Source organism: Epinephelus fuscoguttatus, linkage group LG23 (genome assembly GCF_011397635.1).
Source record: "Epinephelus fuscoguttatus linkage group LG23, E.fuscoguttatus.final_Chr_v1".
NCBI lineage: Eukaryota > Metazoa > Chordata > Actinopteri > Perciformes > Serranidae > Epinephelus > Epinephelus fuscoguttatus.
In genome coordinates this window covers 28,259,184-28,275,825 of record NC_064774.1, presented here as the reverse complement: position 1 = coordinate 28,275,825, position 16,642 = coordinate 28,259,184, and the positions used below count along the sequence as shown (strand labels likewise).

Here is a 16,642-nt window from a genome sequence, read left to right as displayed (position 1 = left end):
TGTCTTACATTTTGCAAATTTACATAATCACATGATCCCATGCATTTCGCCCCCATCCCCAAAAAATATCTTAGCAATTTCAAAAATTTAATATTAATTTTTAACATTCTATGACACTCTGTAACACACAATTTTAGACTTGTGTTTTAAAAAAAAACAATTTTACTGCTGTTTTAGGTTTAGAATCAGAAACTGGTTTTTAAATAAGTAAGTTTTCACATAAATCATATTTTTGTTATTTTTTTGTTGAATTGATAAGATTTTTTTGATTTTCTTTGTTCTTTATTTAATGTTATATTCTTGTCTTTTAATTGTAACTTGTTTTTAAAAAAACGCTGTATACATGAATATGTTATTATCATTATATTATTTTTTCACACAACTCATAAGTAACAGTGGCACAATAAATAAACAATTCTGATTAACTTTAAGCATGTTGCATTGTAGCCTATATTGTGCCAATAGACATAAGTAGTTATTTGTGTTTGTATGTTTTTATTTTTCACAGATTCCTCAAATATATACCCAAGAGAGAGGATTTAATCGCTAATCTAATTTTCAAAGCCGAGTTTAATCTGGTCAGAGTCATTCATCATTTGACTTGTACTGCGAGTAGAAATGATAAGAGTACTAGTTGGGCTTCTGATGCAATACCCTAGCGGAGGAATCAAATCTGTACGAATAGGACGGCAGAGGTTTGCCTTGTTGCTTGGATACGAACGCGGAGGGTGGCGCGGTTAGGAGTCCCTCTCTTGAATGAAACTGGCTTTCTGATCGCGGACATTGTGGTTCTCCTTATTAAGTGTCATCGAGGAATGACCTTCCTCCTACTTGAGCCGTAATGTCGCCGGTTTCCTTGACGCTGTTGAAGAAGCACTGGATCTGAAAACAGCGCCATTTCTGTCGGCGTCCATGATACGCGATGCTACCGCAGCGGATTCCAGAGCTCGAGCTCGGAACGGCAGCGGGAGAGAAATAGCCGCTCCCCTTTCGCTGCTCCTCTTTACTTCAGCCCACGGCAGGTAGGTAAACCAGCGAACCGGCTCACGGTCCTCTTGTCTCACTGTGGTGTTTTTGTCTCCATTCCGTGTTTCGTGTTTAGTCAGTTTACTCTTTCGCTGTGTGACGATATGGCGTACATTTTGAAGGGAAAACGTCTGACAGTCCTCTGGTAGCCTACCGGGGCAGCTGCTCCTCCTCCCCCTCGGTCACAACAACAAGCGTACGTGAAAGCTAACGCTAGCTAACGTTTGTTTCAGTTTGAACCGGACATTTCTGCAATACTGTATTGACTTTTGGCCATTTTGTGTGTTTCGTTTCCGACTGAGAGTTTAGACTTGGCCTAACGTTAGCGTGTGGAGAGCTAACTATTAAATGGAGAACCGTCAGGGCTCTAATGTCACAGTAAAGCGGCAGCCTCCGTTCACCTGCTCGACATAACGCTATCAAACTAACGTTAGTCCTCGCGGGGACGGGCAAACATGGTAGTTACCGTTAAATCAGTTAGACTGCAATGTAACTTAGCCGGATACATGTTGGGTCTACGCAAATAATATTAACCTGCCTAGTGACAGAGAACTAGCAGCTCTCGCCAGCTAACTTGGCTAACTTAGCTCATTAGCTAACGTTAAAGGTCGGTGGTCCAGCTAACCTTGCCATTTGACTCGCACAGTGACGCTAGCTAACCGATGTTAATGCCACAAGCCAGCACATCGACAGTGGTCATTCAGCCGTCACAAAATCACAGATTCTGTGCCATATTTTCATACCAACAACATTAGTAACGTTAACGTTATTCGATCTTGTGTAGTCTGTCATTCCCGGCTGTTATGTAGTTGCATTGCCGCACTCGTTAGCTCAGCATTGTAAGTTGACGTTAATGTCACTAAACCAAACATGTTTGTTCAACCTTACAATACACCTTAAGTGAAGTAGGTTGTTCGCTAGTTAATACTGCTCAAGTGGTATTAGTATGTTCCTTCCCATGTCAGAGAAGCTGCCCTAAGTAATGGATTGTAGGATAAAGTTGGTATGTGGGCAGTGCAGTCAGGAGCTAGCTGCCGGGGCTAATGTGCATACAAGAAACAGCTGGGTTGTCGACACTGGTCAGCCATATTTAGCATTTATCGATGTTGCTAGCTAACCGTTCAGTTGCTGTCCATCTGTATTGTTTCACTGACAACGTTATTCTACGAAAGAGTGATGGCTACTTAGGTAGTATGGTTGCATAAGCTACTGCAAAACCTATAGCCGCCTGCCTCTAATGACTAAGATATAATATGCCACTGTTGAGTGACGACCGGGCCAGCCAATCAAATCGGCGCAGCCTCCATTTGCTCTTCACGTCGGTCCCCTAATCCGCTGCTGCCATATGAAACACATGCACTTGACATCAAGTGTTGTCCTGCCCGTTGCCCACACAGTTTTACTCAACTGCTGGAGTTAGCGCGTTGTTGTTGTTCTGTCATGGGCACTAATCCCGGACATATTTGGATGTATTACTCACAATTGAAAATATGTAGCTATTGTTTTTTTGTGATTGTAATGAAGGGAGTGATTGGCAAAGTAGTGATTCTTGTTTCAGGAGTATTTCAAAGCCTTGCTGTCATCCAGGTGTTTTGAAATGACGTGGTCATAACCACTTCTCCTGTTACTTAATTCTTGTTTCACATTGCATTTATTTAACAGGAGGGTCATTACACTTGAATATCTGATGTTAGAGATCAATTTACATGAATGTGAGAGGTAGTGAGTGTGCTGTATTTTGAGGAAAATGCACATCACATCGTTAACTTTCACTTTAAAGAGGGCTTACTAACATAATGTATCATGATTGTGACTGTCTGCATTATTTAAGGAGCTCGTGCTCTCTTAGGAGCCCATTAGCTTGTTGGTAATCAAGGCTATGAACAGTCAGGCTACACCCTTTGGGAGAAGGAACACAATTTATATGTGGTAGAATAGGCCATAATATTTGTCTTCCTGTTCCTTCCCGCTTATTAAAGAATATCAATTTTTATTCTGAAAACTGTGACCTCATCCCTCCATTTTAAAAAATGTAAATAGGTTTTTACTCTTGCTGTTTGGCAGTGGGTGGGGTTATGGATAAGTTTGTTGACTATATCTTTGTTTTTTCAAATGCTTACATTGAACATTGAAAATATTTCAGTGAACCTAATGCAAGTTTGCTTTTTTTTTTCAGGTTGTGCCGGTGAAGTAAGACGTAGCCCCAAAATGGCCCCCTCCTACTGAGACGCAAACACGTCTTGTGTTTTGCTCAGCAGCTGAGATCTATCAGCAGCATAAGCCATGCCTGACGAGTAAAATTCCCTTTTTGCTCAAAGCAATAAAAAAAAAACCCTACATGCCACCCCATGTAGAGACCCTTCAGTGCGTCCTGCTGGAGTGACTGTCCCCTCTTCCCAAGGTTCTGCCTCGTCCTCTCTCAGTACCCTTCTCCACCGACCACCCTACAGTAACTTCCCATCACAATGCTGCTCCATCTGAGAATGGCCAACACCTGAGGTCCCATGCGTCCAGTGAGCACCGATTCAGACGGTCCTGCTCCTCCTGAAAACCTCTCTTGCCCCTTCCCCCTCGTGGGCCCCCTGCCTGCCTCAGAGATGTCCCTGCTCCAGTCGCTGGGTCCAGTACAAAGCTGGCTTGGCCAGGAGCTTGAGAAGTGTGGGATTGATGCCATGATATACACCCGCTACGTCCTCAGCCTTCTCCTGCATGACAGTTACGACTATGACTTGCAGGATCAGGTGGGCTTTCACAACCATAAAAACATTTCTAATAAAGTCAAACAACTTAGAAAATTATTGTTTTTCTTTGTTTGTGTTTTGCATTGTCACATGAGTGGGCAGGGGGCTTCATTCAGAAAGGGAAGTTAGTGTGTGAAATGATTATAATGGCCTCGTTAGAGGAAGACATCAATTTGCCAGGAGAGGTTAACAATGGGGCTTTTCTTTCACATCAGGGCGCTTGTACCACTGACTAATTCCTCCTTTGATTTCTGTCATTTAGCATTACATTTATTTCTATAAATTCTGATGTTTTTGTGCAAATTGTTATAGTATATAAACCTGCGTAGAAATGTTAAAACACATTTATTATAGTATTGATGTATACCAAATGTTTAAAAAAGCACAGAAAGATCCTTTCTTTTTCTGTGTTAAATTGTATTTTGTCCTTTGTGACTGACATTTCTCGGTTTGTGTCTGAAAGGAAAATGACATCTTCTTGGGCTGGGAGAAGGGAACTGGGAAGAAATGGGGCAAGAGTAAGAAGAAAGGAGGGACCGACCTGAGTCTTGAGGAAATGAAGAAGCAAGCTGCTGTGCAATGCCTCCGCTCTGCATCTGATGAAGTAAGCATCATCATAATTCAGCCTTACTGTTGAAATCCTGTGATTCTCATGATGTTTACGAGGAGTGGAGTTCATCAAAGTATAGTTAATTTTTCTGTAGTGTAAAATAATCATTCATTTGAATCAGTTTAGCTTTAGATGATTGCAAGCAAGTCTTAACTCATGCATCAAAGCAGGAACTGTTTGATCTGCCTTGTCTTATATGAAACTTTTGAATGAAAAGCATTCTTAATACAGAAGGCATGTCAGGAATTTGTCACAGTAGTATTCCTTGTTGTTTGTTAAGGTGCAGTCATGCAGATATTAATTGCATAAATCACGGTGAATAGACACTGAATAAAGCCATGTCAATGTGGGAAGCTAAAGCATTAAACAAGGAGATCTTCACTGGAAATGCATCGTCACCTCATTTGCCTGGATGGCCACACCTTTACTTAGTGTTCATTGGAAAGGTTATGTGAGGGTCAGTAGTTTAAAGTTGTTACTTGACATTGAAATAATGTTATCCTCACTTTAAATGCATGACCTTCAAAAGATTATATTTTGTGTGTATGCATATATCTCAGAAGTGTATTCATTTTATTCCATACATCTGTGTGACTGAAAAAGCTGCAGAGAGATTTCCTGACATTTTTTTCAGTGGCCAGCAGTAGTAAGGGAGGTGTGATTTAGTGAAGAATGACACAACATAAAGCTGGAGGGAGGGTAGGGGGAAGGGTCTGCAAGGCAAGAGGAGGAGTGTTGAGCTCTTCTCTGGGGACTGGATTCTGCAGTCTATTTTTTAACCAGCACACGCTGCACAGGATTGCAGCAGTGAGCAGCGGAGTCGGTCGGCTGTCAGCTGACCGGCATTAGCACAATGATGCAAGAGGAAACACAGGGCAGGAGAAAACTTTGCTTTGCTTTTCATGAGCTGGCATGGTAAGAAATATTATTTTTGGAAGAGTGAGCCGGAAATGAGTGAGCTGAAGTGTCTGGCAGGACTGGTGCTGAGGAGCAGCAATGTTGTTTTTGTTTGAGGCCATTTGCTTTGACGGTGCTTACTTGGTCTAAGCGTGCGTTTGAACATTGTCTTGTTTGGTTCAAACCTGTGTTTGTTTTTTCATACATCATTTTGCTCAATGTGAGAAGCAGTGTGCTAAACAGGATATGTAGTAAATGTTTAGTGTCTCTGAACATAGTGAGGCAATCACTTGGACTGTTGCTTAGCCCTCTTAGTTTTATTTTTTTGAAAGCATTTCTGCACCGTAGCTAAATATAGCACAGTCATGGCCGAGCATACCTAAGCTCTCACAAGTCAGCTGGCTTGACTTGTGTCAACCCCATGCCTTTCATTTTTCTTTTGGGTCACATTATGGGTCAGTGTAGCGTTTGCATTCTTATCTAAGGTCTGTCATGTTGTTCTGGAATTTGAAAAAGTTATGGTTCTTTTGTGTTCATATCATGGCTTGTTTTTGTGTCTTTTCTTTGTTTATCACAAATAACAAGACACATTCTGGGGTTGGTGCTCACTTGAAATACATAGGCATGTTTTTGTTAAGTCAGCTGATCTGTAGAATACAGTGTATCACTACTATGTAGTATCAGTAATATTCTACAGTGATGTGTAGATGTTCCTCAGTCATTCATGTGATATACTAAGATGTGCCATTTGATTGGATTTTTAGCAACATTTTTACATAACATAACATTTTTTTTCGCTCACATTGCTGGGCACACAACTTTTGCCAAATGTGTTTTGTAAATTGGAATATGCTCAGACCACTTCCACCTATTGTTGAAGCTTGAAGTTTTTATTTGTCACATTCTAAAGTATATGAATGCATCATGTAATGGAACTGATATTGGTCATTCATAATATTTCTTTCTAATTTGTGCAGAACTCTGGAATTGAGAGCCTGGTTGAAGAGCTTTGCTCGAAACTAAAGGACATCCAAAACAAACAGAAAGGTATGGTTGATATCCTTTATTTTCAAATGTAGAACTTTCTGATTGAACCAAAAAGAAAGTTGAATTATAACTGGTCTTTTAAAATGTTCTCTTTTGTTCTTATAGAGGAAAAACAGATTCAAAAGAAATCTGATGGCTCTCAGTCTCCAGAGCGAGCTGAGTCCCCCTCTTCAAAGGACCAGGTGGAAATGTAAGCTACATCGTGGATATTGTGGATCTGTGACTATGTGTAGCTAGCAAAACTGCATGCAGAACACACACACATTCATTTGTTAATTTGAACTTGACTGCTATGAATGCATTTAAATCAAGTTCTCTCTGTGTCTGTTGTGATGGCAGGTATTATGAAGCCTTTCCTCCTTTGTCAGAGAAACCTGTTTGTCTCCAAGAGATCATGACGGTGTGGAACAAGGCTAAGGCCTGTGCATACTCAAGTTCATCATCCTCTGCAGCCCCACAGACCAGCACCGACACCTCTTCCCCAAAAGATTGCAACAGTGAAGGTGAGGCTGCAAAGGAGCGAAACCTCGAAGCATGTGGTACCATCACTACTGTGACCAACGAGAGAGGCCAGCAACGACGGAGCAAGAAGGAGAAAGAAAATCGATACTACGGTGGTGCAGCAGCAGAGGAGAAATCTACCGTCCACTCAAAGAGACAGACTAGACACAGATCGGAGGGCAAATACAGACCCAGATCCTGGTCTTCTGGCTCTAGTGAGGCGGGCTCAAGCTCAAGTGGGAACCAGGGTGACTTGAAATCATCCAGAAGCAAGGCAGTTAGAATAAGGCACAAATCCAGGGAGGCTGCAAAGAATAAGAGAACACGCAACAGCGGGCAGGTGAAGCTGCAGGTGAAGGTAATCGACAAAGAGGAGCGAAGAAACACAGGAGGGAGCAGTAGCAGCACCACTGGAGGCGCTGCCAAACAACCACAGCTTTACAAAAAGGGGAAGAGACCTCTGAAGGAGATTCGTAAAGATCCAGGCTGGAAGGAGGCAAAAGAGTCCGGAGTTGAGGCCCGAAACAAAAAGGAATACATGGAGGAGCCACTTTGGTACACTGAGCCCATCACAGAGTATTTTGTACCATTCAGCAGCAGACAAAGCAAGCTGGAAACAAAATATCGAAACAAGGTAGACTCTCCTGATGGCTTTGCTTTGTCAACCGACATGGAGAGGCTGCCGGAGAGAATCCAGGGAATCTGCATTGCCAATGAGAGCTACCAGAGAGCATACCTAGCAGCAGGCTCGTTTGTGGATGGGCACTTTGTGGAAGGGCCTGGCGAAGCAGAAGATGAAACTGTTGAACTCACTGGGACCTCAAGCTGCCCTCAGCCAGAGGATAGTAGAGATTTAGATGACAAGCATCTGTCTGAATTCACTCACTTCTATGAAGTTGACATTTATCAATCCATATTGGATACTAGTGCCTCAGACTCTATACAAGAGAGTCGGATCTTAAGTATGATTCGACAAAAAAGCAAAGAGCAAAGAGACGTTGAGGCAGAATGTTGTTTAGTGTTAGATGGCCTTGAGCAGCAAGGGAAAAGTGCAATACGGGCAGACTCACAGGAAGCTTCGGGATCTGTTGGATTCTTAATGGAGGATCTTGAAAACATGGCTCAATTGTGGGGATGTTATTCACCATCTACTTCAGAAGATATAGATGGAGAAAGCTTCGTAGGAGACTCTCCCATCCGGCTCTCCCCCCTTCTTGATAGTGTTTCGTTCACCCTGAGCAAACTATCTGGAAACCTGGAGGAGCCGCCTGTCCCCGAAGCCACCAGTGAACCATCTGGTTTGAACTCATCCTGCTTCTCTCTTTTTGAGCTGCAGTATGACAGCCCCACTTTTCCTTTTCCTCGCGACTCACTCTCTGTTGGTCATGAAAACAACACAGATTCTAGTAGCTGTCTCGACCCACATTCTAATAAACAGTCTCGTTTGCTAATATGGACCAAAAATAGTGCCTTTGACGAAACTGAACACTGTTCTAACCTTTCAACACGAACTTGCAGTCCGTGGTCACATTCAGAAGAGACTCGTTCAGACAACGAGCAAGGAAATGTTCCGACAGAGGATGCTGCTCAAATTGGCAACGAAGAGATTGATTGTATAATCCCTCCTCTCTCTGGTACATATCTGGAGGATGAAATCTTGGATTTTTTGCAAGAAGACTCTGGCCGTAAGTGTGAGGAGGTCAGCGTTAGTACAGCATCCAACCAGACCTTCACCAAAAAATCTAAATTGGAGTCCATTTGTGGTATTGCATTGGAAGAAGATGAGAGTAAACAGTACAGCACTGGCATGTTTTCGGACAACACAAACCAACACAGTGATGATTACAGCTCAGGGATAATAAAGGACATTTGGACTGCAATAGGAGATGACAAATCTGTAATGTCAAAGCAAGGAGCAGAAAAACCAAGCGAGGGGCTATTCTCTGATGAGTCAGGCGGTTACTGCTGCAGCTGTCTGGAAGTACAGGCAAAAGGAGTTCCAATTCAGGGACCCCAGAAAAAAGCAGTGCAGCGGTCAGAGTATCACCTTTGGGAAGGCAAGAAAGAAGAACAGGACTTAGCCAAAAACAAACTCTCCAAGGTAGATGGTGCAGGGGATTACATGACTCCGTCCAAGCCCTGGGACTTGAACTCTGACAAGGAGAGTACATCGTTCATCTTAGGAGGGGTGTATGGAGAGTTGAAGACACTAAGTGGTGATAAGAATTGGGCTGTTGTGCCGCCAAATGACACCCAAGATAGCCTGCTACAGTGCGCTGCTGCAGCTGCATCTGCATCTGCATCTGCTTCCAGCTCAGATATGCTTACCATCACTGGCACAGATGTGTTCATGAACACTGGCAGCTGCTTTGCCCCTGGACACAGGCCCCTGTGGAGGCCTCTTGTGTCCTTTGGGCAGAGTGACCAGGCCATTAGAGGAGGCGGAGACGGATTGAATAAGGGATTTTCTTTCATCTTCCATGAAGATTTGCTCGGATCTTACGGAGGCTTGCATAGTGAGGAGCAAGGTTTAGAATACCCGTTCGCATCCTTCAACCTGAACAATCCCTTCTCTCAAGTCCTCCATGTTGAGTGTTCTTTTGAGCCTGAGGACATGGCTTCGTTTAGTCCAGGGTTCAAGCCCAAATCTATTCTTTGCTCGGACTCTGAGAATGAAGCCTTCCACCCACGCATATATGGCATCAACCGGACACAGTACAGGGCCATTCGCATTTCCCCCAGGACTCATTTCCGACCAATATCGGCCTCAGAGTTATCTCCTGGTGGAGTGAGTGATTCAGAGGCTGAGACTGACAAAGAGGAGATGAGTTTTCCCGTCCTGGCGCCGGTGGACGTCTTTGATGATCCTCAGGCAGATCTCAAACCTCTGGAGGAGGATGCAGAATGTGAGGGCCCTTATTACGGAAAGTCAGAACTGGAATCTGGTAAATTCTTACCCAGATTAAAGAAGTCTGGCATGGAGAAGAGTGCCCAGACCTCTCTGGATTCACAGGAGGGCTCCAGTACCCTCCTGCCAATTGCTGAGCAAGAGATTTGCTTAGACTGCAAAACGGCAGCAGCTGCATCAACTGCAGGTGGACAGACAGACGTCTCAGTCGGCAAGATTCAAAAGGAGGAATCTTCGGGAGAAAAGCAGTCCTGCTTATCTGCACCAGCAGGTCAGATCCCCAAGTATGGGATTGCTTATGACTTTGTTGGAGATGTGCCAGAGGTGAGGGTTTCTTAAAATTATCTCCTAATATGCATATGTAGTGCTAAAGAATTTGAACAGAAGTGTTGGCCTAAAGACATAGTGTTTCATAATTGGGCGTCAGCTGTAAAAATGGGTTCCACCTGTAATATCTCAGGCAGCGGTTTGCTGAAACAAACTAACCACTTCTCATTTGTCTTGTGTAGTTCCCTCTGTTGAACATAAGTGGACAGGGAGGAACTGGCAACCAGCAAGATGAGTGCTGGTGGCAGAACACACTCTGTTCCCCCCTTTTCCCTGGATCTCAGTGTACAGGTAAACTGGTTTTCAAAAACATACTTTGAATTTTTACCACTTCGTTCACGATACTTTCTGGCAACACATCAAACCAGTGACACTGCTGATTTTTTGTCATTGTTGGATTTAAATCACAGAGATGAAAGACATTTACAAATTTTTGTTTTAAGGGTTGAAGTCATAAGGTAACACACAAATTATTGAACTCTTTCCACCGGTCCAGAACTGCAACAAAATGTACTGTACATATATTTGCCAACAGAGTAGTGGCTGAACAGTGGTCCTAAAATTGACAAATCTTGCTCCATGCATTGATCAATTCATTTAACCCTCTGCAGAAAATATTTTTGTAATTTATACGGGGTGAGAAAAGTCTTAATTTCTTGTAACTTGTCAGCTGAGAGTTATTTAAATAATCTATCACTTCGATGTCTGTGGTAGCAAGTCTAGACACTGTTTAAAGGGATAGCTTGGATTTTTTGAAATCAGGTTGTATGGGGCACTTATCCATAGTCAGTGTATTACTGGCAGTAGATGGGCAGGAGCGCCGACACAGAAGCAAGGCAGTGTACTGCTGTGGATGGGGGATAACAATGGAAAGCATTTTAGCCACCTGAAAAAAAAAATTATAATAGTTTGATTGTACGTATATTTTCACGTAGCTGTTGGTCTACTGTTGCCTCGATCATTAAGTTAGTTTGTGTTATTGTGTAACTTTGGTGAATCCATACTAATTACTTTTAGCCCAAAATTTTTCTCAATGGAGTCTGGCTTTGAAGAGAGCGATATTCCTGCTTCACTTCCCTGTCGGAAATTGTTGTCTTACAATAAATTAAAGCATATATATTATATATATATATATATATAAGCATATATTCTTATTATATAGTGTAAACTGATATTGATTGTTTGAGGTGAGACTTTTTTGGGTTGCTAAAAAATGTTTGCTGCCCCCCGCTCAGCTTTACACTGTTTAGCATCTGTGTCAGACTCCAGCCTGATTTTCAAAACTGGGGTGTGTTGACTGTTATCTTCTGTATGTAATATGCTGACTATACTGCGCCACTTCAAGAGATCTGAACTATGCTTTTAAAAGGGATTCAAGAGCACAGAGAAAGTAAGCACTGTCTCTGAAACTTTTTTAACTATAAATGAAAACTACATTTCAAATCAAGTATGATGGTTGTAGTGGGTAGTACAGAGCAGTCCATCTTTTGTGAGAGGAAGGGTTGGGCACAAGATCCACACTCCACTCTCTATAGATGTAACTCAGTGCTACACACGACTGGCCACCAGCTTCTGTTAATGACTGTCTGAATCCAGTGAGGGATATTGAGCAAAACATTTACAGTGGCAGTCAAGCTGTAATTCCTAATTGGGCCGCAGAATCTGAGGGGTCAGTTAGAAAATGCAACAGAAGCAGAAGGTAAAGTACAGTGCAGTGAACAGTCAGCAGGATATAACGTGTGCAACAGTCTAACCATTTTGCCTGACTTCTTTCTCCAGGGAGCAGCAACATTTGAATACTCCAGTTTTGCAGAGGACACCTGTCCATAGAGAGGAAACCTTCCTCTCCTTTTGTGACTGGACCTCTACCAGCAAAGATTCAGGGTCATCTCAGAGCTGGAAAACCTAATGTAGGCTAATTTTCTGACACACCCCTCCAAAACTCCCACACATAACCCTGCTGGTTTTCATTTACTAACTTAAAACCTTGTGTAATCAACAATCAGATCAACAAAAAGTGAGAGAAAAAAATATGTTCTGTCTTTGAGTGATGCAATGTGCAGACATGCATTTTAGGCATTTTAGAATTTGTTTCATTTGATTCTTCTGTACACTGGTCCTCATTCAAGTCTCACAGTTAGGTTGTAGGGACAATCTTTTGTTCTATCCTCGTCAGTTTTGTTCCCACCATTTTTGCTTTTGAGCTAGGATACTGGTAGTTGGTGGTATCTGAATGGTTGTGCATGTACGTTCGTCCAGCCAGTCTCACTCCTCTTTTTCTAGTTGAACATAATGTTGTGTGAAATGACTGCTATCGCATCCTCTACTTTCCATCTTGTGTTCAGAAAGACAATATAAGGATGTTGAGATTTTTGAGTTGTGTAAGAATTTGAGAGTTTAATTTAAATAGTTTGTTTGAACGACTTTCTGAATGTGAAGTAGAGAATGTGTGCAGCTTTCTTCTAAATATCCCGAAATTCCCCATGTGTGAAAAGTTATAAATGAGTCTGATTTTTGAATGGTGATAGTCTTACAAAAGCTAGTAGTAGACATAGTATGGTTTGTGAGGCTAAAATATAAAAACCTTTAAAAATTAAAAAAACAGGAAATCAAAAAGGAGTTTTGTTGGAAAAAATACTAATAATCTACTTGAAATGCAATGCTGTAAAAGAATTGGGGAGAAAAAAAAGAAAAAAAAAGTTAGTGTTTTGGGGTAAAGACCCATCATGAAAAGACATGACTACAGCCATTTCTGCAGACACCCGTGTTCAACTGAATGAAACTTTGTTTTAATTTTTTGTAATTTCTATGGTACAGACTATTGGTGCTATAAATATGTTCAATTTGAAGTTGCAGTTCCATAATATGGCTGTGATAAGTAGACGGCATAGCCTAGTTTTCTTTGTAGTCCAGACAGTCAGACTCCATGAATATCTTTTTGCGAAAATTTGTGAAAAGAAGAAAAGAAAAAAAAAGTTTAGCCTGATGGCGTTTCTTGCTTAATGTGGCTTGGTTTTTATTTTAAGGTAACCTCTTAGTTGTCAGGCCTGTAACAGCTGAAGCAGAAATACTTGCAGGTATTAAATCTCATGTTGCTACACATCTATTCAGTTGCTTGTCCCCAAGCAGAACGGACAAAATCAGCATTGACTGATGGTTCATTGTCCACGCTGCAACTAAACAAACGTATATCAAAATAAGTGGCGGGGGGCGGTGGTCAAACCAAAAACATGACATAATTACACTAAGGTACAAATGCTTTTTTTTCCATATGAGGTGTGTTTTTATTTTTTTTTTTGGTTTACAATATATCTTGTTGAAATATTGAGTAATGTCTCACTGTGTGTGCGTGTGTGTGTTGGCAGAACTTGTGAAGGCACTGGTTCAGAATGAGTGTACTAGAACTTTATCTCAGAGAAATGTGAATGTATGCTAAGACATACATTCCCAAAAAATGCAAATGTATTTGTGCGCCCTAAATTTGAAACACACCCTAAAGAAATTAGCTATCGAGTCCTTGAGGTGTGGTTGGACCGGCCCATGTTGCGACCTGTCCTTTGAAAATTAAATCAAAGCATATGCAGATAAATGCATTTTGCATTTTGTAATATCTGCTGTTTTTAAAGGAGCAGTGTGTAAGATTTAGGGGGATTTAGTGGAATCTAGCGGTGCAGATTGCAACCAATTAAAATTTCCCCTGGTTAGGATTCCTTCAATGTTCTTTGTTTGTTTTCTTCTTGGAGCTGAATTACCCGCAGACGTCTCTTCTTCTCCAAAACAAACAGACCAGGTGATTAAAACTGGTAAAAACACTGAATAAATGAGTTTCACACCACAAATAATGTTTCTCAGACACTGTTTGGCATGTCAGAGACGGGCTACTAGCTAGGCACCTGCTTATCTGTGCTCAAGTTCTTCTTTGATTACTTAAGATCCAGACATTCAGGAGGTTTTTACCAGGGGCAGAATTATCCAAGGAGGTCTCATCGCTCCAGAACACACAGACACAGTGATTTGAATCTGTAAAAAACAATTCATGAAGCAGCTCCACGTTAAAAAAATGCAGCCAGTGTTTGGTTTGTCAGTTCCAGGCTACTCTAGAAACATGGCGGTGCAACATGGTGAACACAGTTCTTATGTTCAGATGATTATTCACAAAAGAAAAACATACTTAAATTACGTTTCTGCCACTATATCTCCCTAAATCCTACACACTGGGCCTTCAATTTAAAATTTTCCGAAAGGGTTATGAGGACAGAAACAGGGTGGCTTATCTGTCACATAGCGTAAAACTGAAGCACAGATAACTAAAAACCATCCCTCCATTAATGGGCAATTAAAATGTGTCAGCAGTGAGAGCAGACACTCTGTAATGCACTGTCGCAGGTGAAGGTGTCTCTGTTACAGGCATGGCTTCGGAAATGGCTTCCTCATTTTAAAAATGCAAAGATTGTATATACAGGCCCACGGTTTGTTCAATCCAGTGCCACTTCAATTGAAAAAAAAGAAAAAGAAAAAAGGACCCCTAAGTAGCTGAATGAAAGGTACTCCAACTTCAGGGTCTTGTCACCTTTCTTTGACAGTCATCAGACACTCAGGAATTTTTTAATATAAGCATACTGCATAATCTACACTCAGACCTGTGACAGTGCATTGATGCATTAATGTAAAACCTTTCTTTGATTGTAGAGCAGAAATTATTGACAGGAGTTCTTTCCAAGCAAACCACAGAAGTGACTGTCATTAACTTAGAGCTATAGTTTTAGGAGGGAAAAAAAAAGAACTAAGCCATTGTAGATTGCATAAGCAATGTGGAGGGGAATTCAAGAGCCCTGAGTCCTCTATGCAATACCTTGGCGCATGTTAACATTCAAGAATATATGGAGAAAAGTCATTCAGTTAATTTTGCATGTTGATTACTTTTGAGTGAGGGACGCCTGGGAGGAAAAACCCATGGGGTTTCTCTAAAAATGCAGCATGCAAACATCGTTTTATGTTGGATTCAACAAAATATTTTGGTTAAAAAAAAAATACAAGTGAGGTTAAATCAGTGATTGAAAGAATGTTATGACTGTGTGAATCTGTGAGTGAATGAGTGCAAGAAGCGAAGTCACAAAAAGCACTTACATGGGAGTTGAAAGGAATACATCACACCTTTCTCCATTGAATTCTTCCATTTTGGTAGGCCGTGTTAAAGAAAAAACAAACATATGATGAGAAAATGCATTCAGTGAGGGTATATGCATTTGGAACGACACTGACAGGGGTCGCTGAGTTTCGATTGCACTGTGGTCTGAAGAACATATCCAGCACTGAAAACTTGAGTTTTCCTCGTCTTTTCATTCCCACCTAGACGCTCCTTCACCCTCCCCCCTTCCTCTATGTTCCTCGATCCCATCTGTCCCGAGTAGCTGTGTTGTTCTAATTTCATGTACTCCCTGAGTAAATTATTTTGTTTCATTGTGGATTTTCTTAACATCTAATAAAGGAATAAACCAAACCTCAGCCTATGACTTTCCCTGTGTTTTATTTTGCTTCTTACCTTTTCACTTAGTGTATTTGCCCCAGTGGTGACTTACACAGGAGACAAAAGCAGCTTTACATTTTAGGTCCACGACCTCATGGTGACACTAGAGGGCAGGGTGACAGTGCTGTCGGAGGAACAGCCAGCTCATTAACCAAATCACATGTCAGGCTTTAGTTTCATTATCATTTTCTGTTAATATCACAGTAAAAGCTTCAAACATTTTCAGAACCATCCATTAAAAAAAACACATTTATGTTGTGAGTGGCCACTTAAAAAATGAGATATACACTTTTTGGACATGATTGTGTCCATTCGATAGGTTGCAATGAAATAATATTACCGTTGCGTGCATTTGGCTAAATGTATTCATTTTTTGGCCAAACTTACTAGAAGTTACAAAGAGGTTGGAAATTAAGTTCTGTATTTTGTATAATGTGGCACTAGTGGTGGTAACAAAATAAACCTCTATTGACATGAATTAAATTTCCTTTGGACTTTTAGTATATTTTTTGGGAAGAAGTGCTGTCCCAAAGTTGACTGTATTATAATCTAAACACATGTAACTACACAAAGATAAGTTTGATTGAATGTGATTAAGTTTCAGTAATGGATGGATTACTGAATGGGCCTATGTGTCACAGGCTCAGGGGCCCACAGTTTCAGAGGGCCCCCTGGCACCTCTTGCCAAATTTATCTCAAATAAACATGGACCAACTAAAAAGAGACTCAAAATGACAAAGAAAAAAAGAGATGCAATGGAGTTGCAAAGAGAATAAATACAAAAAATGGGCAAAACAACCACGAAGACACAAAATGACCAAGTAAGTCACAAATCTATCTCAGAGGCGCAAATTACCTAAAGACACGCAAACAACCATATAAAAGACACAACACAGCTACAAAGAGGCACAAAATGACCACAGATACCAAATGCCCATAAAGTGACAAAAAAATGACCAGAAAACCCGACTAAAATTATCTCAAAGAGGCACAAATTACCTAATTTAGACACAAAATTACCTCAGACACCTAGATGACTACAAAAAGACACAAAATGG

At 41.2% G+C, this 16,642-nt stretch overlaps 1 protein-coding gene across 2 annotated transcripts; it reads left to right on the top strand.

The window, feature by feature from the left end:
* The first annotated feature begins 746 nt into the window (after nucleotides 1–746).
* Nucleotides 747–15,562, top strand: kiaa0232 (KIAA0232 ortholog). 2 transcript variants are annotated; one of them, XM_049567819.1, is made up of 8 exons: nucleotides 747–1,022; nucleotides 3,203–3,767; nucleotides 4,231–4,371; nucleotides 6,252–6,321; nucleotides 6,427–6,511; nucleotides 6,661–10,054; nucleotides 10,240–10,348; nucleotides 11,837–15,562. In XM_049567819.1, the coding sequence occupies exons 2-8, from the start codon at nucleotides 3,531–3,533 to the stop codon at nucleotides 11,851–11,853; spliced, it is 4,053 nt and encodes a 1,350-aa protein (XP_049423776.1). In that variant the 5' UTR covers nucleotides 747–1,022; nucleotides 3,203–3,530; the 3' UTR covers nucleotides 11,854–15,562. The 2 variants fall into 2 exon arrangements, with proteins under 2 accessions (XP_049423776.1, XP_049423777.1); XM_049567820.1 differs by lacking the exons at nucleotides 747–1,022; nucleotides 3,203–3,767; nucleotides 4,231–4,371 and adding an exon at nucleotides 5,165–5,292.
* Nucleotides 15,563–16,642: the final 1,080 nt, after the last annotated feature.